The sequence below is a fragment of the Giraffa tippelskirchi genome, chromosome X (assembly GCF_054371585.1).
Source record: "Giraffa tippelskirchi isolate mGirTip1 chromosome X, T2T-mGirTip1v1.2.pri, whole genome shotgun sequence".
NCBI classification, from domain to species: domain Eukaryota; kingdom Metazoa; phylum Chordata; class Mammalia; order Artiodactyla; family Giraffidae; genus Giraffa; species Giraffa tippelskirchi.
The window spans coordinates 90,509,386-90,537,069 of record NC_137289.1 but is presented as its reverse complement, the minus strand read 5'-3'; the positions used below and the strand labels follow the sequence as shown (position 1 = coordinate 90,537,069).

The 27,684-nt window shown below is 40.8% G+C and overlaps 1 protein-coding gene and 1 pseudogene across 2 annotated transcripts in view; both read left to right on the top strand.

Moving 5' to 3' along the window:
* The first annotated feature begins 7,720 nt into the window (after positions 1-7,720).
* On the top strand, positions 7,721-7,820 carry LOC145537264 (U6 spliceosomal RNA; annotated as a pseudogene).
* Positions 7,821-15,313: 7,493 nt separating this feature from the next.
* YIPF6 (Yip1 domain family member 6) overlaps positions 15,314-27,684 on the top strand; it is a 30,920-nt gene continuing 18,549 nt past the window's right edge. Inside the window, exon 1 of one of the 2 annotated variants that reach the window (XM_081567317.1) lies at positions 15,314-15,658. In XM_081567317.1, the coding sequence (XP_081423443.1) occupies positions 15,602-15,658 (57 nt within the window). In that variant the 5' untranslated portion in view covers positions 15,314-15,601. The remainder of the gene's footprint in view (positions 15,659-27,684) is intronic. The other variant, XM_081567318.1, reaches the window with a different exon arrangement.

The following is a 27,684-nucleotide window of genomic DNA, read 5'->3' as shown; positions in this document are numbered from 1 at the left end:
GTCCATCCTAAAGGAGATCAGTCCTGGGTGTTCATCGGAAGGACTGATATTGAAGGTGAAACTCCAATACTTTGGCCACCTGATGTGAAGAGCTGACTCATTTGAAAAGACCCTGATGCTGGGAAAGATTGAAGGTGGGAGGAGAAGGGAACGACAGAGGATGAGATGGTTGGATGGCATCACTGACTCAATGGACATAGGTTTGGGAGGACTCTGGGAGTTGGTGATGGACAGTGAGGCCTGGCGTGCTGCGGTTCATGGGGTTGCAAAGAGTCGGACACAACTTAGCGACTGACCTCAACTGAACTGTAGTGATAAAAGTTGTAAAAACCTCAGGGAAGGGGGAAAGGATTAGAGAATGGAATAAGGGAAGGGCTGGGGCAAGACAGCAACAGGGAAAGAGGTGGAGGTAAACAGAGAGGTTAGGGAAGGTTTATAACTAATTTTTTACAACAGGAGAAAAGAGAAACTATATTTACACTAGGAAGGGTGGAGTGTTTATATAGAGAAATGCTATATTTTTGAAGAGGCAAGTGCCAAGAAAGGAAAATATTGAAAGTGGGAAACATGCCTAAAGTTTATAGAGCTGGAAGTTTGCTTGTATATTAGAGAGAGAGGGCTAAGATGGGGTTAATGGATGAGGATATCCATGGGGACCAATGGCCTCAGAGAGAATGAGCAAGGCTGGCTTTGGCCCCAAAGGGAGGAAAGTCTAATTGCATTGCCTAGCACTTTCAGAACAGTCTCAAATAGTGGTAATAATAAGCATTCTTCTCCTGTTCTTGGGTTTCATTGGAATGCCAGGTATAGCAAGAGGTTGCTTTTGGTTTGATGCAGACTGCTTTACCATGTTAAGTAACCACACTTCTATTCATACTGTATTAATATACTTAATTTGTAAACAAAAAATATCACCCACCATTCAAGTTCTCAAGTACCAAGTCATTAGCTGTTGCAGTTCACTGACCTACAGCACACACTGAAAGGAATTTATGATGAAGCATTCTGTGTTTTGTATATATGGGCCCCTGGATAGTTAAGATGCAATGCATATCTAAGGAAGAATTTCATTGACCCCAGATTCTTGCATCTTCCCATACATAAAAAAGCACTAATATAATTGAGATACCTAAACCTCACGACTAGCAGTAACATTTTATTGAGATGTATGCTTTGTAGTTCAGTCACTAAGGTGTGACCAACTCTTTGCAACCCCATGACCTGCAGCATGCCAGGCTTTCCTGTCTTTCATTTTCTCCCAGAACTTATTCAAACGCATGTCCACTGAGTCAGTGATGCTATCTAACCATCTCATCCAATGCTGCCCTCTTCTCCTCTTGACCTCAAATTTCCCAGCATCAGGGACTTTTCCAATGAGTCAGCCGTTCGCATCAGGTGCCCAAAATATTGGCACTTCAGCATCAGAATAAGTCCTTCCAATGAATATTCAGGGTTGATTTCCTATAAGACTGACTGGTTTCATCTCCTTGCTGCCCAAGGGACTCCCAACAGTCTTCTCCAACACCACAGTTCAAAAGCATCAATTTTCTGTCCAACTCTCACATCCATACATGACTACTAGAAAAACTATAGCTTCAACTATATGGACCTTTGCTTTTTAATACACTCTATCATTTTGTCATAGCTTTTCTTCCAAGGAACAAGTGTCTTTTTAATTTTGTGGCTACAGTCACCATCTGCAGTGATGTTGGAGCCCAAGAAAATAAAATCTGGCACTGTTTCCATTGTTTCCACATCTATTTGCCATGAAGTGATGGGACCAGATGCCATGATCTTTGTTTTTTGAATGTTGGGCTTCAAGCCAGCTTCTTCACTCTCCTCTTTCATCCTCATCAAGAGGCTTTTTAGTTCTTTGTTTTCTGCCAGAGTGGTATCATTTGCTTTTTTGAAGTTGTTGATTATTTCTCCCAGCAATCTCGATTCCAGTTTGTGATTCAACTAGCCCAGCATTTCACATGATGTACTCTGCATAAAAGAGCAGGGTGACAATATACAAACTTGATGTACTCCTTTCCCAATTTGGAACTAGTCCATTGTTTCACATCCAGTTCTAACTGTTGCTTCTTTGTCCTACATACAAGTTTCTCAGGAGACAGATAAGATGGTCTGGTATTCCCATCTCTTGAAGAATTTTCCACAGTTTGTTGTAATCCACACAGTCAAAGGCTTTAGCATAGTCAATGAAGCAGAATTAGATTTTCCTTGGAATTCCCTTGCTTTTGCTATGATCCAGCAGATGTTGACAATTTGATCTCTGGTTCCTCTGTCTTTTCAAAACCCAGTTTGTACATCTGAAAGTTCTTGGTTCATGTACTGTTGAAGACTAGTTTGAAGATTTTTGAGTATAACCTTGCTAGCATGTAAAATGAGCAACATTGTATTGTAGTTTGAACATTCTTTGGCATTGCCCTTCTTTGTGATAGGAATGAAAACTGTCCTTTTCTAGTACTGTGGGCACTGCTGAGTTTTCCAAATTTGATGACAATATGTGCACTTTAACAGCATCATCCTTTAGGACGTTAAATAGCTCAGCTTAAATTCCACCACCTCCACTAGCTTTGCTCATAGCAATGCTTCCTAAGGCCCACTTGACTTCACACTCTATAATGTCCAGTTCTAGATAAGTTGACCACATCATTGTCGTTATCTGGTTCATTAAGATCTTTCTTGTATAGTTCTTCTGTGTATTCTTGCTATCTCTTCTTAATCTCTTCTGCCTCTGTTAGGCTCTTACTGCTTCTTTTCTTTATCATGCTCAGTCTTGCATGAAATGTCCCCTTGATATTTCCAATTTTCTTGAAGATATCTTTTGTCTGTTCCATTCTATTGCTTTCTTCTATTTCTTTGCTTTGTTCACTTAAAAAAGCTTTCTTATCTCTTCTTGCTGTTCTCTGGACCTCTGCATTCAGTTGGGTATATTTTTCCCTTTCTGCCTTGTTTTTCATTTCTCTTCTTTTCTCACCTATTTGTAAGTCCTCCTCAGACAACCACAGCTATGTGTATGTCTCAACCTTCCCCTCAAACCATATATATACTGGCTCCTCCCCTAATTCTTTGGAGCATTTCCTCACAGCTATCTGGGAGGCTGTCTCTCCCAGGCTATAGTACTTAGTTAAGTTTCAAAATAAAACTGAAATTTACAGTTCTCACATTGTTTGGGGATTTTTGATTGTTGTTGATTTTGGCAACCATGAAGGGACCCAAGGCATACTTCCCACCTGAACTATATTATACTAGGAGCCCTGGTCCTGTGTTCATCCTCCTCCTCAACAAGTCCAGACCAGTGAGGATTTTCCCAGTTTAGAGACACTGGGAAAAAGTACATGGTTGAGAAACACTGGGAAGATTTGCTCAGTTGAAAGACACTGAGTGGTTTGGACTCGTTGATTAGGTAGGAGACAGGCCTAACATCTTTTCTCAATTTGACTACCTTAATAGAATTTGTCAGAATTAAAGTGAAGATACCATATGAGAGTTCTCTGCTTTAAATAAAAGGGACACAGCTCTTTCTGGCCAATTATGGCTTTCTCAGAAATTGAGAAATTTATGGGAGTGGTGAAGGCAAGTCCTCATTCCATACAGTGGTCCAATGGGGAAAACCACTCATTAATTAGAAACTTGCTCACCCAGCGACACACAATGTAAAAGTTTACCAAGCAGTACTCTAAGCACCCATGGTGGCTTTAGACTGAACGAGGGAGAAGCTGAGACACATAAACGCTGAAATGACTCTAGGGTGACACCTAAAGGAGTTCAACTCACAAACAGCACATGGGTCCACCATATAATTTCATTAACAATTTCATTCCAACAAACCAACTTTAAAGTGGGTAAGAGTTTCCAAAACAGTGAAATGAGGGGAGTCAGAAAACCTCTGATGTAATACCCCAACCAGGTTTATGTATGTCCAGATGAAATTGAATAAGTGTCTCTTATTCTCAGATCTACCAATTATTGGTTGACAATCCTGAGTTTTATTTGGCTGTGAATAAAAAGGTACCTGACTCCTCAGTTAACAGACACTGAAGAGGATTTTCCAAGTTTAGAGAATTTATATTCAGAAGTCCTTTTCCACTGTGAATTAAAGGAACTCTTGCCCTGAAATGGCCAAGATGAGACTCATTTGACATTCCAAAATTAGTTTCTATGCATGCAGTTAGAAAAAGCTGTCAGTTTCTTTGATCTCTGCCTGCAGGGTTGGCTGGAAATTAGAGTGGTAAGAGTTCTTCTCTTTTCTAAAATTAGGTTAGTGGGAATAAATTTTTGTAGAGTTAGCTCCTTCAATTCAGTGACTTTTGGTTTGAAATGTGGAAGAGTACTCTAGGTTTGTTAATCCTTTTCCTCCCAGACATGGTCAGGTTTTCTTGTTGTTGTTTCTGTCTTTTGTGTCTTTGATCATATGGAGGAAAATTATTGGTCTGATTAGGTTTTCCTTTAATCTTGTTATGTATCCTGAAAACTTGTCCTACTCATCAATAGACATCACTTTGCCAACAAGGGTCTGTACAGTCACAGCTAATGATTTTTCCAGTAGTCAGGTATGGATGTGAAAGTTGGACCATAAAGAAGTCTGAGCACTGAAGAATTGATGATTTTGATTTGTGGTGCTGGAGAAGACTCTTGAGAGTTCCTTAGACTGCAAGGAGATCAAACCAGTCAATCCTAAAAGAAATCAACTCTGAAAGTTCATTGGAAGGACGGATGCTGAAGCTGGAGCTCCAATACTTTGGCCACCTGATGTGAAGAGCCAACTCAATGGAAAGCTCATTTCCCTGATGCTGGGAAAGATTGAAGGCAAAAGGACAAGAGGTTGGAGGATGAGATGGTTAGATAGCATCACCAACTCGATGGACATGAAATTGAACAAACTCCAGGAGATAGTGAAGGACAGGGAAGCCTGGCATGCATGACTTACTGACTGAACAACATCAATAGACAAATGATGGATCCTCAGAATTTGAAAGACTTTGAAATTGTTAAAATTTTAGAAAGTGCTCGTCTTAAACACTTGTACCCATTTTAATTGGTATGCAAAGTCCCCAAAGACTTCTAACTTCCAAAACAGCTTCTTTGGAGGATTTGTTGTATAAGGCTAATGAATGATTAAAGATGTAAAAAGTATCTAAAACAAAAGACTGTAAGATTGACATAGCTCCTACTCCCCTCTATCCTCCTTTATTTGAGTACTCATTCTTAGAATCCTCTGTATGAATTGCTTTTCCACTCTGAAGAGACTGTTAAGCAGTTACCTTTAGAAATAGGACCACTTGAGGCTGTAGGCAATCCTCTTTGGGTCAAGGATTGAACTGAGGGCCATAGTTAAAGAATTCCCTAAACACAGAGAAGATACTCAAAATTTTTTGTAAATGAATTACGTTGATGGGAGGCCATTGGTCTGACTAAACTAGTGAACACAGCTGATATTCACAGCCTGATAAGGAAACTTTTGGCCTTCTCCCCCAAGCTAAATATACCCAGAGGGAAAGAAAAGCATCCCAACATAGGTGGATGGGTATGTCCATCTTTCGATGTTTATGAAAGTGAGTGAAAGTTGCTCAGTTTGTGTCTGACTCTTTGCAATCCCATGAATTATACAGTCCATGGCATTCTCCAGGCAAGAATACTGGAGTGGGTAGCCGTGTCCTTCTCCAGGGGATCTTCCCAACCCAGGGATCAAATCCAGTCTCCTTCATTTGCAGGCAGATTCTTTACCAGCTGAGCCACCAAAGATGTAGCTACTCAATTCTTTGATGGGCTTTCCAGGTGGCTCAGTGGGTAAAGAATTTGCCTGCAATGCAGGAAAGGCAGGCAGATGCAGGCAGATGTGGGTTGGGAAGGTCCAGTGCAGGAGGGCATGGCATCCCAGTCCAGTATTCTTGCCTAGAGAATCCCAGGGACAGAGGAGCCTGGTGGGCTACAGTCCATAGGATCACAAAGAGTCAGACACAACTGAAGTGGCTGGGCAAAGGATGCATGCACTCAATTCCTTGAGGAATTAAAAAAACAGCAGTATTCAATTTTACAAATCTACTCTTTCCAAGACTGGAGGTATGGCTTGAGAAACAATTCAAAACCCATCAATCCTTTTTTTTTTCACTCCCTCAAACATCCCCTAGTCTTCCCTGGTGGCTCAGATGTTTTAAAAAAAAATCAGTCTGCAATGCAGGATACGTGGGTTTGATCCCTGGGTTGGGAAGATCCCCTGGAGAAGGGAATGGCAACCCATTTCAGTATTCTTGCCTGGAGAACGCCATGGGTAGAGGAGCCTGGTGGTCTACAGTCCATGGGATTGCAAAGGGCTGGACACGACTGAGCAACAGCCAATGCTAATTAACCCAAATTTCCCCTATCTATCTTAAGAGGTTTGTAAGTATTAAAAGAAAAAAAATTCTGGCCTTTTGGGAACAAAGCCCTCCTAGAAGGATCTTGCATTTCTCTCTCTGAGCCTTTGAGATGTAAATGTTCTACCCGGTCTTCTCCAGAAAGTTTTATATAGGCCATCTTTTTAAAGTGCAAATTTCAAGAGTGTAATTTTTATGGAAAGAAAATGAATAGGGAGATAGGTCATTTGGAACTTGACTTTTCAAGGACAAATATAAGTCTTCAGTGTCTTCTCAATAAATATTAGTAAAAAAAAGGGTTTAGCCATCTAAATAAGTGACCATCTGCCAGAAACCCAATTCAAATCTGACCTTTTCTATAACGAATGGGTATTGCTCTATTGTACCTGACAAGGCTGAAAATTTGGAATGGGAACTATGGGATCTCTATTTGTGTGTGTCTACATATATGTGTATGTTGTAGATGTGTGGTATAGTCAAAATTAATTTGTAAAAGAGTCCTATTTAGTTGGTTTAAAGAAAATTAAGCACTTAGATAAATTCTCAGAAATACAAAGAAACTAAGGTGAATTTCAGTTTCACAAGATTTGGGAAATATTCAGTACTGAATTAATGTTTGGTATTCAAGATAGTTTAGTTCTTTATTAATATAGACATGTCTTTAGAGTTATCAGCATTAAATATAATACTTTTGTTGTACCTAGATTTACAAGAAGTTAAATAAGATCTTATTACATCTGTTGAAAATTTGTCAGCCAGAAAAATGACTTGATATAATAAAATTTTTAATAGTAAATTAAGTGTGTGTTCAGAGTTTTTGAGTGAACTCTTTAAGAATAATCATGTTTTATGGTGTGTCTACTTAAGAGTTTCTCTAAATCTTTTTGGCAACTTCAAACTTTAGAGTTTTGCTAATTTAAGGTAAATGACAGAAGTTTATTGAATATCTAGGTCATCCCCTAATAAGATACTGAAACATTAATTGCTAAACATAAGCTTCCTTTTACAGAGAAACTAAAGATATTGAAGAATATTTAGTAAATATGTTTGGTGCCACATGAAGATATCTTCTATAAAAAAGCACATAGTTTTAAAAAACCATAAGTAGTATTTAGAAGTTTGCCAATCTACAGAATGCCAATATTCATAATGGCTTACTTCTTAGTTTTTGTTAGAAATGAAGGTTTTTAAGAGTTGAGAATTCTAATTAAAATATGTAATTAAAACCACTAAAATTAATAAAGAAAACATCTTTGCATTCAAGAAAAAAAGAAGATATGAGGAATGGAAACACATATATTTCCAGGAAGATAAAGTAGTTTTGTCCTAAAGGTAGGTTTAAAAGAGAAAGAGAATGCAGGCTTTGGCAGCACATATACTAAAACTGGAATCACACAAAGATTATCATGACCCCTGTGCAAGGATGACACACAAATTTCAGAAGCATTCTACATTTTTATTAACAGATGCAAACTCTTAATAGTGACTCAACTCAATAAGCCTTTTTGTGGCTAAACCAAGTATGTAAGAGGTTTCCTGCAAGAGATCACAAAAGATCCAGCCCTCACAAGATGCAGAAATTTCACTCCCACGGATGTTCTAAGAAAGTAAAGACCTTCATTGTACAAATGGAAACAACAAGGTTTGAGATGACAAAGTTTGCTTATGGATTGAGATCCCTTATCACAAATTCCCCTGAGAGCTGACTCTGTCAGACAAAGAATTTCTCAGTTTGGAATTCCAGTATACTGAGTGACTGCCAAATGTACATGCACCTTCTGTATGTTAGAGACATACTGGAAACATTGGGGTTATATTACCATGGTTTTGACTGGAATGTCATATTTGAGAAAATCCATAGAATCAGATATGACCAGATAGCTTTAAAGAACTAAGGTGAACTTTATGGAGCCATAAAGCCTATTAGGATTGTAGTTTTTGCTTCTTCTGTCTTCTGTTCTTCTGATGGAAGAAGAAGGTAAGAGGATTGTGCAAGCTTGCTGACGGGAGGGACTGGCTGTGGGGAAGACTGGGTCTTGCTCTGGTGGCCAAGGCCATGCTCAGTAAATCTTTAATTCAGTTTTCTGTTGATGGGTGGGGTTGTGCTCCCTCCCAGTTAGTTGTTTGGCTGAGGTGCCCAGTACTGGAGTCGACAGGCTCTATGGTAGGGCTAAAGTGAAGTCGCTCAGTCGTGTCTGACTCTTTGCGACCCCGTGGACTGTAGCCTACCAGGCTCCTCCATCCATGAGATTCTCCAGGCAAGAATACTGGAGTGCGTTGGCATTTCCTTCTCCAGGGGATCTTCCCGACCCAGGGATCAAATCCGGGTCTCCCACATTGCAGGCAGACACTTTAACCTCTGAGCCACCAGGGGCTAAAGACGACCTCCAAAAGAACTTATGCCAACATGCACCATCCTGGACTGTGGTTGCCAGAGTTCCTGTCCCCGCAGCAGGCCAACTCCGACCTATACCTTTGCAGGAGACCCTCAAACACTCACAGGCAGGTCTGGCTCAGTTTCCTGTGGAGTTTCTTCAGTTTCCTCAGTTCCTTTCCCCTGGGTCCTGGTGAACACAAGGTTTTGTTTGTGCCTTCCAAGAGTCTCTGTTTCCCCTAGTCCTGTGGAAGTTCTGTAATCAAATCCCGCTGTCCTTCAAAGTCAGATTCCCTGGGGATTCCCAGTCCCTTTGCCAGATCCCCAGGTTGAGAAGTCTGATGTGTGGGGCTTAGAACCTTCCCAACAGTGCAAGAACTTCTTTGGTATTATTGTTCTCCAGTTTGTGGGTCACCACCAAGTAGGTATGAGATTTGATTTTAACATGATTGCGCCCCTTCTACAATCTCATTGTGGCTCTTCTCCTTTGTCCTTGGACATGGGGTATCTTTTTTTTTGTGTGGGTTCCAACATCCTCTTGTTGATGGTTGTTCAGCAGCTCGTTTCAATTTTGGTGTTCTCACAGAAGGTGAGTGCACATCCTTCTACTCTGCCATCTTGAGGATTATAAATCAGATAAGTTGCTACACTGAGAGCAGAGAAAGGCCAGCACTGTTACACCTATGAATCTCCCCTAGCTATTGTGAACACACAATGAACATGGGAGTACAGATATCTTTTTATATCTGTTTTCATTTTCTTTAGCTATATACCCAGGAATGGCTTGCTGGATCATAAGGTAGTTCTATTTTTCCTCTCTTGAGGAAACTCCAAACTGTGTTCCATAGTGGCTGCACCAATTTACATTCCCATCAACAGTGCACAAGGATTCCCATTATTGTTTGTTAATTCACATTATACTTAAAATTTTTATATAAAGTTTTAATCCACACATTTTAAAAATTGTTTCCACTTCTTTTCACTCTCTTCTGATTTCTTTGACATCTTTAGCTATATTCCCTGGACAGCATATTCAAAAGCAGAGACATCACCCCACCGACAAAGATCCACAAAGTCAAAGCTGTGGTTCCTCCAGTCGTCATGTACAGATGTGAGAGCCAGACCACAAAGAAGGCTGAGTGCTGAAGAATTGATGTCCCTGAATTGTGGTGTTGGAGAAGACTCTGGATATTCCCTTGGACTGCAAGGAGAGCAAAGCAGTCAATCCTAAAAGAAATCAATCCTAAATATTCTTTGGAAGGACTGTTGCTAAAGCTGAAGCTCCAACACTCCAGCCATCCGATGCAAAGAGCCAACTCACTGGAAAAGACCAATGAATGTGACCATATGGTCAAAGCTGTGCTTTTTCCAGTGGTCATGTATGGATGTGAGAGTTGGACTATGGAAAATGCTGAGTGTCAAAGAATCGATGCTTTCGAATTGTGGTACTGGGGAAGACTCTTGCAAGTCCCTTGGACTGCAAGGAGATTGAACCAGTCAATCCTAAGGGAAATCAACCATGAATATTCATTGGAAGGACTGATGCTGAAGCTGAAGCTCCAATGCTTAGGGCACCTGATGCGAAAAGCTGACTCACTGGAAATGACCCTGATGCTGGGAAAGACTGAGGGCAAGAGAAGAGGGCAACAGAGGATGAGATGGTTGGATGGCATCACTGACTCAATGGACATGAGTTTGAACAAACTCCAGGAGATGTTGAAGGACAGGGAAGCCTGGTGTGCTGCAGTCTATAGGGTCGCAAACAGTTGGACACAACTGAGTGACTGAACAACAACCATAACAAAGCCCCTTGGAAAAACAGTCTGTTACCTTACTTACAGGGAGCCCAACAGCCTTACCAGGTAAATAAGAAAGGTTACTTCCTTGAAGGCAAAGAACCTCAAAATATTTTGAGGACCCTAAGCAGAGGGTTATTCACCTGATCTATATGTATCTATATATCTATGTAGATATAAATATAAATAGCACAGGCAGATCTGATGACAAGTCTTTGGTATGACTTTACTGACCTTGGGTGACTTTTTATTAAAATTCAATCTGAGATTCCTTATGGAAGGTTCCACCACAGCCAACTTAAAAAAGCCTGCATGATTAGTTATACTTATGCAAATAATCAGGCGAAATTTACTGAAACCAGACTTCTTTTGCAAACAAATTAGTCTTCATTAGGGTATATTTTGTAGAAATGAGGGTAATTTTAGAGAGAAAATGATCGTTTCTGCGAATGCTGAGTTCTAATGTTGTTAATTGTCTTTGAGGTTTTGTATTTACTGCCCAAGACTCACTTCATGGATGTCCTTGTTGCTATGTTGCATTGGGACAAAAGTTTAGTCCAATTATTAAAAGGATATACTAAGATTGTTTCTGAAGCTTATCACATGGATCTAGTTTTTAATGAAGACTGGGTGACCTATGGCCTACAACCAGGAGATGATGTATAATATAAAAGATATCATTGAAAGGACTCTCTCCAACCTAGATTAAAGGACACTTGTCAGATTCTCTTAATTAACTCTTGCACGGCATTACTTACTTACTTAAGTAGTGGCTCAGTCCTATCCTACTCTATGCAACCCCATGGACCGTAGCCTACCAGGCTCCTCTGTTCATGGGATTTTCTAGGCAAGAATACTGGAGTGGGTTGCCATTTCCTTCTCCAGGGGATCTTCCTGACCCAGGGATCGAACCCCGGTCTCCCGCATTGCAGGCAGATGCTTTACCATCTGAGCCACCAGGGAAGCCCAAGTTATGCACAGCATAACTGAAGAGAATTGATTCTTGGGTTCCTATCTCCCACTTAGAAAGGGCCCTTGCACTGTATTTGTCTATAGAGAGGACTGCTGACCTCAAACCCACCTTAAAATAATACTCAAACAGAGGAGAAACTACTTCCACCCCAGGATAAGAAGAAAACATTAGAAGGAGATTGCTATGCCCAGATGCTGGATCTGACCCACATGATTATTTATAGTGTTTTTTTCATTTCTTTCACTTTTGCACATAACTCAAATGTTTTTCTATTGGGGCACAAGTCCCATATAGAGTCTAAAAATTAATTCAATTGTTGGATTTATGGTCAATTACCTACAACAAGAACTTCTTGGTGGATTTCTCCAAGGCTCTAATTGGACAACCCTTAGAAAAATTACTTTAGAAGAAAGAAGTTATATTTCTGTTTGAGCCACTTATGATATTGCCAGATTGGAGGCCTTCACTTGGCCAACCAATCATACTTGTTCTGACCATGGTCATAAATATGAATTACTTAAATCTTCCTTAATCACCCTTGTTTACTATTGCTTTTCCTGGTAGCCTCCTATACCTGACACTCCTCACCCTCAAAATCCTATTTTGTCTTTAGCAGAAAAACATCTATTTCTGCTTTATTGACTATGCCAAAGCCTTTGACTGTGTAGATCACAATAAACTGTGGAAAATTCTGAAAGAGATCAGAATACCAGACCATCTGACATATCTCTTGAGAAACCTGTATGCAGGTCAGGAAGCAACAGTTCAAACTGGACATGGAACAACAGACTGGTTCCAAATAGGAAAAGGAGTACATCAAGGCTGTATATTGTCACCCTGCTTATTTAACTTATATGCAGAGTACATCATGAGAAACACTGGTCAGGAAGAAACACAAGCTGGAAACAAGTTTGCTGGGAGAAATATCAATAACCTCAGATATGCAGATAACACCACCATTATGGCAGAAAGTGAAGAAGCCTCTTGATGAAAGTGAAAGAGGAGAGTGAAAAAGTTGGCTTAAAGCTCAACATTCAGAAAACTAACATTATGGCATCTGGTCCCATCACTTCATGGGAAATAGATGGGGAAACAGGGGAAACAGTGTCGGACTTTATTTTTGGGGGCTCCAAAATCACTGCTGATGGTGATTGCAGCCATGAAATTAAAAGACGCTTACTCCTTGGAAGGAAGGTTATGACCAACCTAGACAGCATATTGAAAAACAGAGACATTACTCTGCCAACAAAGGTCCATCTAGTCAAGGCTATGGTTTTTCCAGTGGTCATGTATGGATGTGAGAGTTGGATGGTGAAGAAAGCTGAGCGCCAAAGAATTGATGCTTTTGAACTGTGGTGTTGGAGAAGACTCTTGACAGTCCCTTGGACTGCAAGGAGATCCAACCAGTCCATCCTAAAGGAGATCAGTCCTGGGTGTTCATTGGAAGGACTGATGTTGAAACTGAAACTCCAATACTTTGGCCACCTCATGAGAAGAGTTGACTCATTGGAAAAGACCCTAATGCTGGGAAGGATTGGGGGCAGGAGAAGAAGTGGACAGCAGAGGATGAGATGGCTGGATGGCATCACCGACTCGATGGACATGGGTTGGGTAGACTCCGGGAGTCGGTGATGGACAGGGAGGCCTGGCGTGCTGCGATTCATGGGGTCGCAAAGAGTCGGACACGACTGAGCGACTGAACTGAACTGAACTGAGGATGCTATTTAAGGTGAGCATTTTGGTCATTTTGGTAAATTACCAGTTTTTCTGGGTCTCTTCTCAGGAATGTTATTAAACCTTGTTTGATTTTCTCCTGTTAATCTTTCTCCTCTCAATTTAATTCTTAGACAAGCCAGAAGAATGTAGATGAATAGAGGAAAATTTCTTCCTCCCTGACAGTAGCCTTCAAATCCATTCAGTACCTTGGGGGTGGGAGGGGAGGATAGCTCTTTGTCAACTCTTTTTTTTTTTTTTTAAAGTAACACATGTATATAGTAAAAATTTCAAACTGGATGAAAGGTCATACAATGACTAGCCTTCCCTTGAAAGTCAAAAAACAGTCTCTCCCACTTTACTGCCAGTCCACCAGTTTCTTCCTCAGAGGCAACCACTGTTACCAGTTTCTTTGTAGCCATTGGCACATAGTCTGAACATTCAAATACGTGGATATACATTCCCTTCTACTTTTTTACAGAGATGATAGCATACCATGTAAACTGTTCTGCACCTTGCTTTTTGTATATTAAAATTTATTTTCTTCCAAAATTTTGTCCTAATGAAATAGGCTGCTTCCTTTTTGAGTTAATTTTGACCATTTCTTCAGAAAACTGCTTGTTTCCTCAATATTTTCCAGTTGTTTTCAGAGTTAGAACATCTAATAAGGTTCTTCATACCCTTCGGTCTGTTAATCCCACTTCCACCACTTACAAAGTTTCTATGCAATTTGGGGCAAGTCCTGTGACTCCTGATGTAGGGTGAATGTTCACAGTGTAACAGAGGGTAATGAGTGTAGCGTATTAAAGAGTAATGAATCAGTTTGGAAATTTTTTGAGATATGGTGGCAATTAAGAACATTAAATAATTACTATTTTAGGAGTGTAGCCCTATGCCACCCCCTTCCTCTTCAACTTTCTTTCCTGAGTTTCTCTCTTCATAGTATATTATCTCACATTCAACTTGTACCCTATTAGTTAAATGAGGAACACTGGCATTTTAAGACTGAAATAATGCCTAGGTAAGCCAAACACTGACATTCTCAACAATTGTTGTATGGCCTGTCCTCCTCTTAAGCCAGCACCAAGGCCATCTTGAAATCAGTGGCAAAGAGGCCAAGAGATAAGGTTAGGTGTTATAGTTGTGGTTTTCAGTTGGGGAGAGAGAACTAACTTTGGAGGTTGGCAAGGAAACAGAAAAGGTTATTAAAGGCCTCAGGGAAGCCAGAAAGGACTTGGTAACCTGATAAGAGTGCTGAGATCAGGACAGGGTAGGAGTGGCATTGAGGGTGAGAATGGTACTGGCAGGGATGGTGGAGGAGGTATGGGAGGCTGAAGCTGGGCCTGGGGAATTGTATATAATATTCTCTTGTAACTTTCTTTTAAAGTTTCATATCTACTGGCCTAATTTTTAATATTATTCCCATCAGTATTTGCACAAGTACTGAAAATGTGCTTGGTCTGACAAGGTGAATTATAAGAATATTTAAACAAAACAGAACAACACACACACCTCATTAGTTTGGGAATTTCATCACACTACAGCCACATTCTTTTATGTTTACTACTTGTGTGCTTTGCTAGATTGCCCAACCAAAAAAATAAAGCTCCCTATTTCACATCATCCCCTACCCTGTTTGTTAGGAGTGGAAAACTAGTATTTACTTGCCCCAACAGGCACTCTAGTGTATTGCTCACATCAACAATGGATGTATTGCCTGATCTCATTTTAGCCTGGGGCGAGGTGAACTGGAGTCTGAAACACTGAGAAAGTCCCGAGATGAGACAGAAAAAGAGACAGGGACATGCAGGAGTAGTCTTTAAAAAGTTACTTTAATATTCACCCTCTTTCAGCCTTGAACATCTTCAGTACTTGCCCCAGATCGTTTAGGGGCGACAGTAGAAGGAGCAGTTGGTAGGGAAGGCTTCATCCTTTTATTCAGCAGCTGGGAAACAGTCGGTCGGCCGCTGGGGGAGGGGCAGGGTTTTTACCTAAGGTGCAGTTCTGGGTGAGGTTGGGGGCGGCACACCGAGCCTCCGCCTGAGAGCCGGAAGCAGGCGCTGGAGGGGGAGTGGCGCTGAGCCGGGGGAGGAGTGAGAAAAGGAAGCGGCAGTCCCCTGGCATACGGAGCCGGCTGAAAATCAGAGTTGGATGTTAAAAAGGGAGCGTATTTAGCGACACTTCTGGCCCCGAAGAAAGGAACTGAGGCGACGCGAACCCCTTGTCCAACACCCAGAAGACGAGAGAAGAGTGCCAGGGCCGCCAGCAGTCGCTAGGCGCTTTTCAGTGACGCGACCACCGCGCGCAGACGCGCTGACGGGCCGCGGCCTCCACGTCTCAGGTTCCGCAAAGGCCTGTGGGAGCGACCGGGAGGAGGGCCAGGATGGCAGAAGCGGTGGAGTCTCCAGGAGACCCGGGGACAGCAACGCCCAGGCCCCTGGTGAGCTTGGGATCTGCGACAAAGGGGACCGAGGGTGAGGCAAAGTGCCCCTTAAGGAAGTAGGGTGATGGGCTTGTACTGGAGAGTACTGGAATTCATTCCTCCCGACAGGTCCTTCCTGTATCAGATGCCAGATCCAGTCCCAACCCTCTATCTGTTCTTTGGGCTAACTGCCCCCCTCCATTCCCCTCGCCGCCGCCCCCCTCCTTCTTTCCACGCCTTCTTGTGAAACTCTCATTCACTTTCCTTCCGCAGGCTCTCACCACTTGTCCTCCTCCCCTTCATTTTGTTAAATGCTGAGCTTTAGGCGATTTAAGTATCTTTGCATCTGCTGTCCCCTGTGTTATCGAGACTTGTCAGTAGTCCTCGGTGGAGTAGCAGCATTCTGGGATTAATGAGATATTGATTCTCATGGGACATTATAACTTGATTATTTATTTGCTCCGTGAACCCCCGTCCTGTTTTAATCCCTGCCCTCCCTTGTCACAGCTCCTTGCAGTCCTCTTCATGACGATCTCTTGCTCCTGTCTCTGCAGAGGACAGAATTTCTATTGCAAGTGCTACAAGTCCAAAGCCTGGACGTGTATTTAAGAACACAGGGTTTGGAGTTAAAGTTACTTGGCGTGGAATCACCCATTCTGGCCCTTGTATGAATTTGGGCAAGTCATTTAATGGAGAGTATTTCTTCATGTGTAAAATGGAGATAAAAATAGCTGCCTCAAAGAGTTTTTAGGAAATTGAAATGACATAATTTATGTGAAGTGTCTAATAAAATTAGTACCATAACTGAGTAGTGTCAACTCAACATTCTGCTCCCCCATCCCACCTCCCAAACAACATTTAGTTATGTCCTAAATAGTGTTTATCAGCAGGTGCTCAATAAATGGTACATTCCTTTTCTCTGTTTTAAACTGTCAACATAGTAGAGGACTGACCTGGGAGTCAGGTGAAACTGATTCTAGTTATGGTTCTGCTCACTAGCTTTATTTGTTCATCTCTTCATTCTTTTGACAAATATTTACTGAGCATCCACTATGATCCAGGCACTCTTTTAGGCATGGTGGATACAACAGTGAAAGAGAGTGAATAGGTCCAAGTTCTCATGGAGTACTTGTGACCTTGAAGAAATCACTCTGAACCCCAGTTTTGCCTTTTGGAAAATGATAGTCACCACAGAGTCAGAGTACTAGATGAACTAATATAAGCATAGGGCATGGTATGACATAGTTACAGGTGTTTAGATGTTTTTGGTTCCTGTTTTTCATCTAAACCGCCCCACTTCTCTTTTATGAAGCTTTCCCCCAATGAATTTTAGTGATTCTGATTACTCATTACTCAGTATCCAATACACTTCTATTCAGCAGTGTTTGTTGAACTCCCACAAAGTGTAATACACTATGCTAGTTGCTTTAAGAAATACAAATGGCCTGTCCTTATGGTGCTTACAGTCTGATTTTAGGCATAAGACAAACATACAATGCTAATATAAGACAGTATGTAAGAAAGTTACACATAACACTTTAACATAATTTAAAAGATGCTATCATGTCGGAGAAGGCAATGGCAACCCACTCCAGTACTCTTGCTTGGAAAATCCCATGGACGGAGGAGCCTGGTAGGCTGCAGTCCATGGGGTCGCTAAGAGTCGGACACGACTGAGCGACTTCACTTTCACTTTTCACTTTCATGCGTTGGAGAAGGAAATGGCAACCCACTCCAGTGTTCTTGCCTGGAGAATCCCAGGGACGGGGGAGCCTGGTGGGCTGCCGTCTATGGGGTCACACAGAGTCGAACACTACTGAAGTGACTTAGCAGCAGCAGCAGCAGCTATCATGTCTTGTTGAGGTGATGAAGCAGGCGAAATGGTAGAAGTTGTATTTGAGGGAGCCTCAAAGGATGGGTAGGATGTGAGCATAAGAGCTATAAATGATTGACTACCTGATATGTGCCAGGATTGTGCTAGACATCCTCTGCATATTTTCTAAAGTTTATAGCAACTATTTCAGTTAGGTGGTTTTTAGACTATGTTTTACTTGCAGGTGAGGAGATGAGACTCAGATTTGATGATTTCCCTAGGGTGACCAGGCTGAAATTTCAACCTGGGTCTGCTTCTGAAACCAAGACTGTTACCGTTAATGCTACACATACTCTCATTGGTGAAGATACAGAGGTTCGGAGATACTAATGCATTTGTAGAACAGCAGAGAGATTACTTTGGCTGAAGCACAGGGAAGTATTAGAAAATAAGCCTTAAAAGATAAAGCTACTGAAGTAGAGAGGCAATATAGAAGAGTGGCTTTGTGTTCTCTGGGGTCAAATTGTCTAGATTTGGTTCTATGCTCTGTCATTTAAATAGCTGTGGGATATTGGGGAAATTAACAAAAAAAAATCTCTCCATGCCTCAGTTTCCCTATCTGTAAAATGGAGATAAAGTAATACAGGGTTGTTGGTGGATTGAATAAGTTAATACACATAAAACACTCAGTAGAGTGCCTGGCACATAATAATCATGCAGTAAGTGTTATTTCCTATTATTGACTACTCCGGTGGGAGGTTTAACAGGCAACAATGAGTCAGTGGAAATTTTTGAGGAGGGAAGGGTTTTAAGTCATGAATTTGACAACCTAACAAAGGAAAAGTTACCATGGGAAATGTGTGGAATCTAGAATACCAATGCAGTTGTTGCAGTAGTTCTGGGATGAAGTGATGGCTACCTGGATTATAGCAGCAGTAGATGTGAAGATTTGAGAAGGGCAGAATCCTCGAGGATTTGCAGTGCTAGGGAGAATGTGTCATAGCGTTTTTCAAATTTTAACATGCTAGCAATCATCTCCCCACTCCAGTACACTTGCCTGGAGAATCCCATGGACAGAGGAGCCTGGTGGGCTGCAGTCCATGGGGTCGCTAAGAGTCGGACACGACTGAGCGACTTCACTTTCACTTTTCCCTGGAAAAGTGCACTGGAGAAGGAAATGGCAACCCACTCCAGTGTTCTTGCCTGGAGAATCCCAGGGATGGGGGAGCATGGTGGGCTGCTGTCTGTGGGGTCGCACAGAGTCGGACACGACTGAAGCGACTTAACAGCAGCAGCAGCAGCACCAGCAGCAGCAATCATCTGGGGAATCTTGTTAAATTGCAGATTCTCTTTTAGTAGATCTGAGATGAAGCCTAAGATTCTGCGTTTCTAACAAGCTCCCAGAAGGTCCTGCTGCTGCTGCTCCCAGTATCACATTTTGAAAAACAAGGCTATAGATAAATGGAAGGAAAGTGATACCCTGAACAGAAATACAGAAGAGGATGAGGGCCCTAAATGTTGATCATTCAGTTTTGGAAATGTTTAGTTCCAGATATTGGCAGGCCATCCAATAGGTATCCAGCAGGTAGTTGGACACTAAAATCTGGACTTCAGGGCTCACAAGGGGTCAGGACTAGAGAGGTTGATTTGGAATCATCTGTATAGAGTTGAAAATATAGAATCTTGGGTAATGCTTGTTTATTGCCTATCTATTTAAGGAGCAGAAAAAAGAGCCATAATAATCGCTGTAGCCTAGGGTCTGGAAGGACGCTGGTCCCAGGTGGACCATGCCACTAAGCCCCTACCCGCCTCCTTGGACCAAGTTGTTTCCTGCTTGATTTCACCCACCCCAGCCTGCATGTTGACCTTGTTAACTTCTTTTTCTCTTCAGAATTTTGGCCAGTAGTATGACCCATCTGCTCCCAACTGCTTTCTTAAGGCTGCAGTCCCCACATTTACTGTGTTTTTTTGGCCCTGCGTTTACTTGCTCCCCTCATTGGCCCAAGCCAGGCAGCAAAGTGTGCACTTGTGTTTATATGCACACATGTGTATGTATGTGCACAAGCCTGCCAGCACAGAGGAAGGGGAGGGACATGAGGTCCAAGTCACCTTTCATCCTGACCAAGGGGCTAGTCAGAGAGCAAGGTCCATTAGCTGAGGGCCTGTTGGCACTGTCTCATATATGGGGCTGGAGAGCTTCAGATCCTGCTTCAGTTCACTGAGCAATGTTACTGATTCTCTGGAGAAGAGATAGTGAGGAAGGGTTGGGATGAGGGGTGAGTGGGAATCACATGGCACTTTAGTGACTGCAGTCACTTCCAAAACCAAATAACTGGAGTTAGGCCAAACTTACCTGGTTAAGGGCCCAGTCTTCCAAAAGATTGGCCACTTCATATACCAGCCACAGGTTTGGAGGTTCCCAGGACCACCCTCGCTTCTGAACTGCTGCCTACAAATTCAAAGGTTCCTGTGGTCAGGCTATGTAATTCACTAGAATGACTCACAGAACTCAGGACAATGCTATACTCAAAATTACACTTTTATTATAGCAAAAGGGTACAGTCCAAACCAGCAAGAGGGGGAGATGTGTAGGTTGAGGTCTGAGATAGTTCGTAACACAAAGCTTCCTTGTCTTCTCTCTGTGTAGTAAAGGCAGGACCTTGTTACCCTCCTGATACGTTGATGTATGACAGACAGTATGTAGAATATTGCCAACCAGGGAGGCTCACCCACATATCTAGAGTTTTTACTGAGGTTTCATTACATAGGTGTGATTGACTGAATCATTTTTTCTTCCACTCCCAAGAGACCAGGTTTGTATCACAGTACTCAAACTTGACCTCAATCCTCTAATCTTACGTTTGGTCTTTTAGGAGTGGTTAGCCCCTATGCTCAGTCATCTATTAGCATAAAGTAAGGGTCTACCAGGACTCACTTGTTAGCTAAGCTGTTAAGGCTCATTATGAACAACAAAAACATTACTATCCTTTAGGAAAACCCAAGAGTTTAGAGTCTACCTCCCAGGAACAGGAAACAAAGGCTAGCCAAATACTTTATTCTACAACAGTGACAGAACCTGAATTGACTCCCTGGGACCCTGAGCTCCTAAAGTTTATTTAAGCCCTTGCTATGAGCCTGCTACTTAAGTGCTTTACTTATATTGGTATATTTCTTCCTCAGGACAACCCTGTGATGATGGTACCATAATCTCAATTTTACAGATGAGGAAACTGAGGCACAGAGAGGAAAAGGAACCTGCTCATTTTCACACAGGTAGTGAATGAAGAAGTTAGGATTTGAACTCTTGCAGCCTCCAGGAGAATTGCACCCTTAACCAAGGCTCTCCACATGCCACATGTTGAGCATTGATTATGTGCTAGGTGACATGCAGGTGTTACCTAATTCTTATAGCAGTGTTGTTTCCAAGGGAGGGCCATTCAGCTTCAAAGCCCATTCGTTCTGCACTGCCCTGCCTACCCTAGCTGTAGCAGGCAACAAGAAAACTCAAAACACGAAATCCTGGAGTTTGAAAGGACAGTATCATAGTAGTGAAGAGAGAATAATGACTTCAAAATGGAGTGGTTTACACATTAAATGTTGAAGAATATTCAGAAGGCGAAACTGAGAAAGGATTCTTATATTTCCCTTTTTCTAATTGCAGATTTTATTTATTTATTTATTTTGGCCTCAACCTGTAGCGTGTAGGATCTTAGTTCTCTGGTGGTTTGGTGGTGGTTTTGTCGCTAAGTCGTGTCCGACTCTTGCGATCCTGTGGACTGCAGCCTGTCAGGCTCCTCTGTCCATGGGATTCTCCAGGCAAGAATACTGGAGTGGGTTGCCATTTCCTTCTGCAGGGTATCTTCCCGACCCAGGAATCGAACCCAGGTCTCCTGCACTGCAGGTGTAGGATCTTAGTTCCCTGACCAGGGATCAAACCCATGCCTCATGCATTGGAAGCACAGAGTCCACTTGACTGCCAGGGAAATCCCAGGATTCATGTATTTCTTGATTATGAGGTCACTATTAGCAATGTCAGTAAAGTTGTGGGAAGACCAGTACAGATTACAAAGGATTAAGCAAGTAAGAGCCTGAAAAGCAGTTTGATCAGAGGAGAGGAGAAGAAGGAGAGCAGTTTGAGGTGGTGACAGAAGCAAGGAAGTGAAATATTTTACCATTTTATTATGGGAGCTTTCATATATTTACTTTTATTTTTTAAAATGTTTATTTGTTTGCTTACTTATTTGTTTATTTGGCTGTGACAGGTCTTAGTTGTGGCATGTGGAATCTAGTTCCCTGACTAGGAGTGGAACCCCAGGTTCCCTGTTTCGGGAGTCTTATCTTAGCCACTGGACCACCAGGAGAGTTCCTCAAATATTTAAATAAAATAAAGAGTAGTATAACAAATCTCATATAACTTTCAGCATTCTGCTATTATTTCATTTATTTCCTTACCACGTTTTTTTTTCTTTTTTTGAAAAGAAAATAACCTTTTTATTTTGAGCTAATTTTAGACATACAGAAAAATTGCAAAAATGGCACAGAGAGTTCCTGTATACCCCTCACTCAGCTTCCTCTAGTGGTAACATTGTATATAACCATAGTACAAAGAACAGGACCAGGAAGCTAACGTTGATACAACACTATTAAACTATAGTTCTTACTTGAATTTTATCAGGATTTCCACGAATGCCCTTTTTTGTTCCAGGATCTTATCCAGGATCTCACATTGCATTGAGTTGTTATTTTTCCTAAGTTTTCTTCAGTTTGTAATGGTTCTTCAGTATTTCTGTGTCTTTCATGATCTTTTATGAGTATTTTAAAGCAAATCCCAGATGTATCCCTTTACCCATAAATACTTCAGTATGTTTCTCTAATAGGTAAGGACTGTTTGTTTGTTTTCTTTGGTTATCACATGTAACATAATAATAATCACTCCTTAATATCATCTAATCTCTGTTCACCTACCAATTTTCTAAAAAAAAATGTGTTTTTACAGTTTGTGCAAATCAAGATCCAAACAAGGTCAAATTGCATTTGGATAATAAATCTCTTTTAATATATGTGTCCTTCTCTTTTTGATGTAATTTATTTGTTTAAAGTCATTTCTCTTGTAGAATTCTCCACTTTCTGAATTTGGCCTGTTGTATCCTTGTGGTATTTTTAGTAGGTGCCTCTGTCCACATATTTCCTGTAAACTCTTAAGATCTAGAGATTTGTTTATATTTAGGTTCATTTTGGCTTGGGTAAGGGAGGCAGAAAGAAAAATGAACTTAGGTGGCCCCTAAAATTAGGAATCTTTTGTTTATTTTTTAACTTTATGTTGAGAAAAGTTTCAAACATATACAAAAGTAGAATAGTAAAGTGCACTCTCTTGTACCCAGCCTTCAATAATAATTACCAATTTATGGCCAGTCTTCTTTCTTCTGTAGCCCAACCCACTTCCCTTCTGTACTATTTTAAAACAAATCCCAAGCATCATTACATTAATAAATATTTAATATGTATCTCTAAAAGATAAGAATTCTGTTTTTAAAGAACATAACCACAATATCATTAGTACATGTAAAAAGTCAATAATTCCCTAATATCAAATATCTTGTCAGTGTTCAAATTTCCAGCTCTCTCTTAAATGTGTCCTTTTATAATTTAAAATCTGACCCACCACCTATTTTTATAAATAAAGTTTCATTGAAACACAGCTGCACTTCATTTTTTTATGTATTGTCTTTGACTTCTTTCGTACTACAGCAGCCGAGTTGAGTAGTTCCAACAGAAACCATTTAGCTCTCAAAACCTAAAATATTTACATTTGGATCTTTCACAGAAAAAGTTTGGTATCCTCTGCTTAAGGCAGTTATCTTTTAGAATCATTAAAATTAAGAAACAATGCTTTTTATGTTGACTTTCATTTAAACTACTTCTGGAGATCTTCATTTCCTTGTGTAAATCCAAACCTCCTTCTGATATATTCCTTTCTGAAGATTATTGTTTAACATTTCTTGGAATGCATGTTTCAGCTTTTTGCTCATCTGAGAAAAGTCATTATTTTGCCGCCTTTTTTTTGGGGGGGGGGTTATTATAAAACTTTTATTTAGCAAAGACAGTGTTACCTTGAGAGTGGATTAGAGTGTGTTTTATGTGTATAAAGTCATAATTCATGTTTTGATGCTGTTAAACTTTAATTTTATTTCATTTCATTTTAGGGAGCAGGAGAGGTTTACAGTTTTCTTTGAGAAACCAAAAGGGAAAGCAGTTATCCCTCATCCAAGGCAGGAAATAATCAGTTATTGCTTTACAGCAGCATTGTCGTTTCAAAGAAGTTAGAACTAGTCCCTCTTTAAATGACTTTTTAATTCAGTCAATGTTACTGCAGTATAATGCCTGTTCAGTAAAATTCACCCATTTTAAGTATGTAGATGGTTTTCAAAATGTACTTGATTCTGAGATCATACTGGGAGAATGAATAAAAAGTGTTTGGAGTTTGCAGTCCTGAGAAGCATCTTTGTTATCTGTGATTCTGGTTCCTTTGCATGGCAAAATCACATATGCCTGAAAAGACAGCTGTCATTTCAACTTTCACTGATGTCCTGTTCCTTGGGACATTAGGAACAGGAAGTCAAGGATATTCTGGAAGACTCCAAGTTTCTGGGCCTTTGAGTTTAGTGTGGATGACCCCAGGGCCTTTTCCCTCTGCTGCATTTTTTTCCTCTTTCTGGAGGAGAGACCAAAGGCACAGGTGGATGTGTCTTGCATGGAGCCCCATGGTCCATGGATGTGGCTGGTGGTCTCCCATGAACCTGAGACATGCATCGCCTTTCATTTTTAATAGCTATTTTTGTTGTTTTTTGAATTGTGGGTTGACAGTTTTATTCATTGAGCACTCTAAAGGTGTGTTTGTCTTCTTTCTTGGATTGTTTTGAGTGAGATGTCTATTGTGTCTTTCTCCTGATTGCAGTGTCTTTTTTTCTCTGGTTGCCTTTAAGGTTTTCCTCTTTAACTTTGGTTTTCAGTAGTACGGATGTGTCTAGGTTTGTGGATATTTGCTTTTGTTTTGTCTTTAGGTATTTATCTTGATTGGAGTTTTCTGGGCTTGGATCTATCATTTGAGGTCTTTCATCATTTTGGAAAACAATTCAGCCTTTACCTTTTCAAATATGTTTTCAGATCCATTATCTCTCTCATGGGATTTCAAAAATATACAAATTAGATTATTTAATATCAACCCCACAGTTCTTGCATGCTGTATTCTGTTTGGGGTGGTCTTATGTTTTTTTTTCCTGTTTTATTGAAATATTGACATATAACGTATAAATTTAAGCTGAACAATACAATGACTTGATATATGTATTTTTTTTCTTTTCCAGCTCTTGTTTCTTTCACTGACCTATCACCGGTTTCTTTATTTGACCTTGTTGAATCTGCTGATAACATCTGTTACTATGTTCTTTTATTTCTAGCATTACCATTTGACTCTTACAGTTTCTCTTTGCTGAAATTCACCATCATTTTTGCATATATCTTCTACTAGAACCTTTTAACACATTAATCATGTAGTAAATTTTTCTGCTGAAATTCTAACGTCTGAGTCACCTCAGAGTTTGGTTTAATTGCCTTGTGTTGTCACAGTGTGTTGTTTTTCCGTGTATGTATTTATGGGGAAGGGGTAATGTTTTATTGATTGCTGGCTATCATATTTAATAGTAGAGACTGCCTGGAAATGGCACATCTTTTTTATTAAGTTGTTACTATAGGGGTTAAGTCAATCTAGTAAGGAATTGAACCTGTATTTGGGTTTTGTCCTTGATAGGGGAACTGTCAAATGCATCATCAGCTTCAAATTCCTCTCCTATTACTTTGTGCATAGGGAGGGCAGTAGGTTTTCCCAGTGTTTTTCTTAATGTTCCTTCTCCATGTTTAGTTTTCTGCATTCTGTTTGGCTCTGCATAAAATAGTGGGTTTCTCTCTAAGCTCTAGCCCCTCCCTTAGCACTAGATTGCTGTTTTTTGTTACTCCATACTTGCTAACCTGGTGGTGGAAACCTGGGAAGTAGGGATTTTTTGTTGTTTTGATCCACCCTCTGCCCTATGTCCCGGAGTCTCCTGGGTGAGACTTTCTTAGTGATCCCGTCTCTTCCCCTAGCTGAAAGCGAAAGCCGCTCAGTTGACTCTTTGCGACCTCATGGACTATACAGTCCATGGAATTCTCCAGGCCAGAGTACTGGAGTGGGTAGCCTTTCCCTTCTCCAGGGGATCTTCCCAACCCAGGGATTGAACCCAGGTCTCCCACATGGCAGGCAGATTCTTTACTAGCTGAGCCGCAAGGGAAGCCCCTAGCTGAAGGAGACTCTTAATAGTCTGGCATTAGGATGACTTCCCATCCTTCCCCCAGGGGTAGCGAGGTTTGTTTTTTCCCTTTCCCCAGCCACAGTGGGTCTTCACCTGTGCTCTGGAAACAACAGAGTTTGCTGATCTTCCGCCAGCAGCTTTAAGGCTCTTTTTCTGTAGGGGAGAAGGATCTGAGCTGGGCTGTCTGCTTTTCTCAGAAGAGGCAGCTTCTCCCCACCACCACACCTGGATCAGTGGAAGTCTGTGGAGAAGAGCCTGCAAGTGGGTGTGAACTCCTCCTGTGTCTAATCCTTAAAAGGGTGCTATCCTGTCACAACAGTCCACACTTGGTCTTTAGCAGTTCATTTTAAGTTTTAGCTGAATTTTTTTACCATCTGTGATGCCCAGTGTTGTTCTCATGCTTTGCTGCAGATGAGCCAGTGCTCATGTCCCATCTCTTCTTGGAAGTGCCTGTCTTTCCTTAGATTTCTTTCATGCTACTTGGTTGTCCTACAACCTCAGCTCTGATGGGTTCAAGGAAAATTACGATTTTGTAATTACTCTGGCTTTTTCTCATTGTTCTAGTGGATGGAATGCTCATTCCAGCTTTCTATATCCTGATTAGAAATCAAACTACAGTGTTGTAAACTCACTTGAGATAGTTGCTCTTTGTGTGGTTATGTATTTAATTTAGCAGGTTCATTTGTTCCATTTTTCTTTCAGTTTTAGGGACTACTTTTAAATTTTAATTTTGTTTAATAATTCTGTGAGGTATTTATATGATTTCAAGTCATAAATATGGAACAGTGTGTATTCTAAGAAGCCTAACTTCTCTCCTTGTTTCTTCCACCTTTTTCCCTCCTTTCCTAAACAGGAAGCTTTAAAAAAAAATCTATAAATACTACTTACATTACATGTGACTTAAGTCACTTTGTGTGTGCATTCTCAGTCTCTCAGTCATTCTGACTCTTTGTGATCCCATGGACTGTAGCCTGCCAAGCTCCTCTGTCCATGGGTTTCTCCAGGCAAGAATACAAGAGTGGGTTTCCATTTCCTCTTTCAAGGGATCTTCCCAACCCAGGGATCCCACCCAGGTCTCTTGCGTTGTAGGCGGATTCTTTACTGTCTGAGCCACAAGGGAAGACGATACTTTCAGGGATCATTTCTAAGTCATATTGCATGATTTAGTTCTTATTTTTAAAAGGTAACATTCAGATGTGTGTGTGTGTGTGTGTGTGTGTGTGTGTGTGTATAAATATATTTGTATCCCTTCCTTTCTTAGATGTAGCATGTATACAAACTTTTCTTCGCATTCTTCTTTAACACGCCATAATATTGGGGTGGTGAAAAAGTTTATTTGGTTTTATCTGTAAGATGGCCCCAAGTACTGCTTAGTTGTCTTTTTTTAATTTTTATTTTTTTAATTAAAGTATGATAACACATTTATAGGAGACTTGTAAAATACAGAAAAAGGTTGCATATAGTTCCACTGCATATTACAATTATTTTTAAGTAGATAAACTAAGATTTTTATTTGGAGTTTCAATATCAAACTCTCAAAAATTAATAAATGAATATACAGAGAAGTAGAAGGATATAGCAGATCTGAAAAGCACTGTGAACCAGTTCACACAACAGTAGGATACAAATTCTATTCACGTTCCCATAGACTGTAGACTCAGAGACATTGGAACATATCCAGGGACATAAAACAAAGTGCAAAATTTTCATGGTCTAAAGGTATTACAATTATACAGAATCTGTTCTCTTGTGCTCACTTGGTTGTGGCTGACTCTTTGCAATCCTATGGACTCCCAAGTTTCCTCTGTCCATGGAATTTTCCAGGCAAGAGTACTGGAGTGGGTTGCCATTTTCACGCATTATGAAATTATGTTAGAGATCGGTAT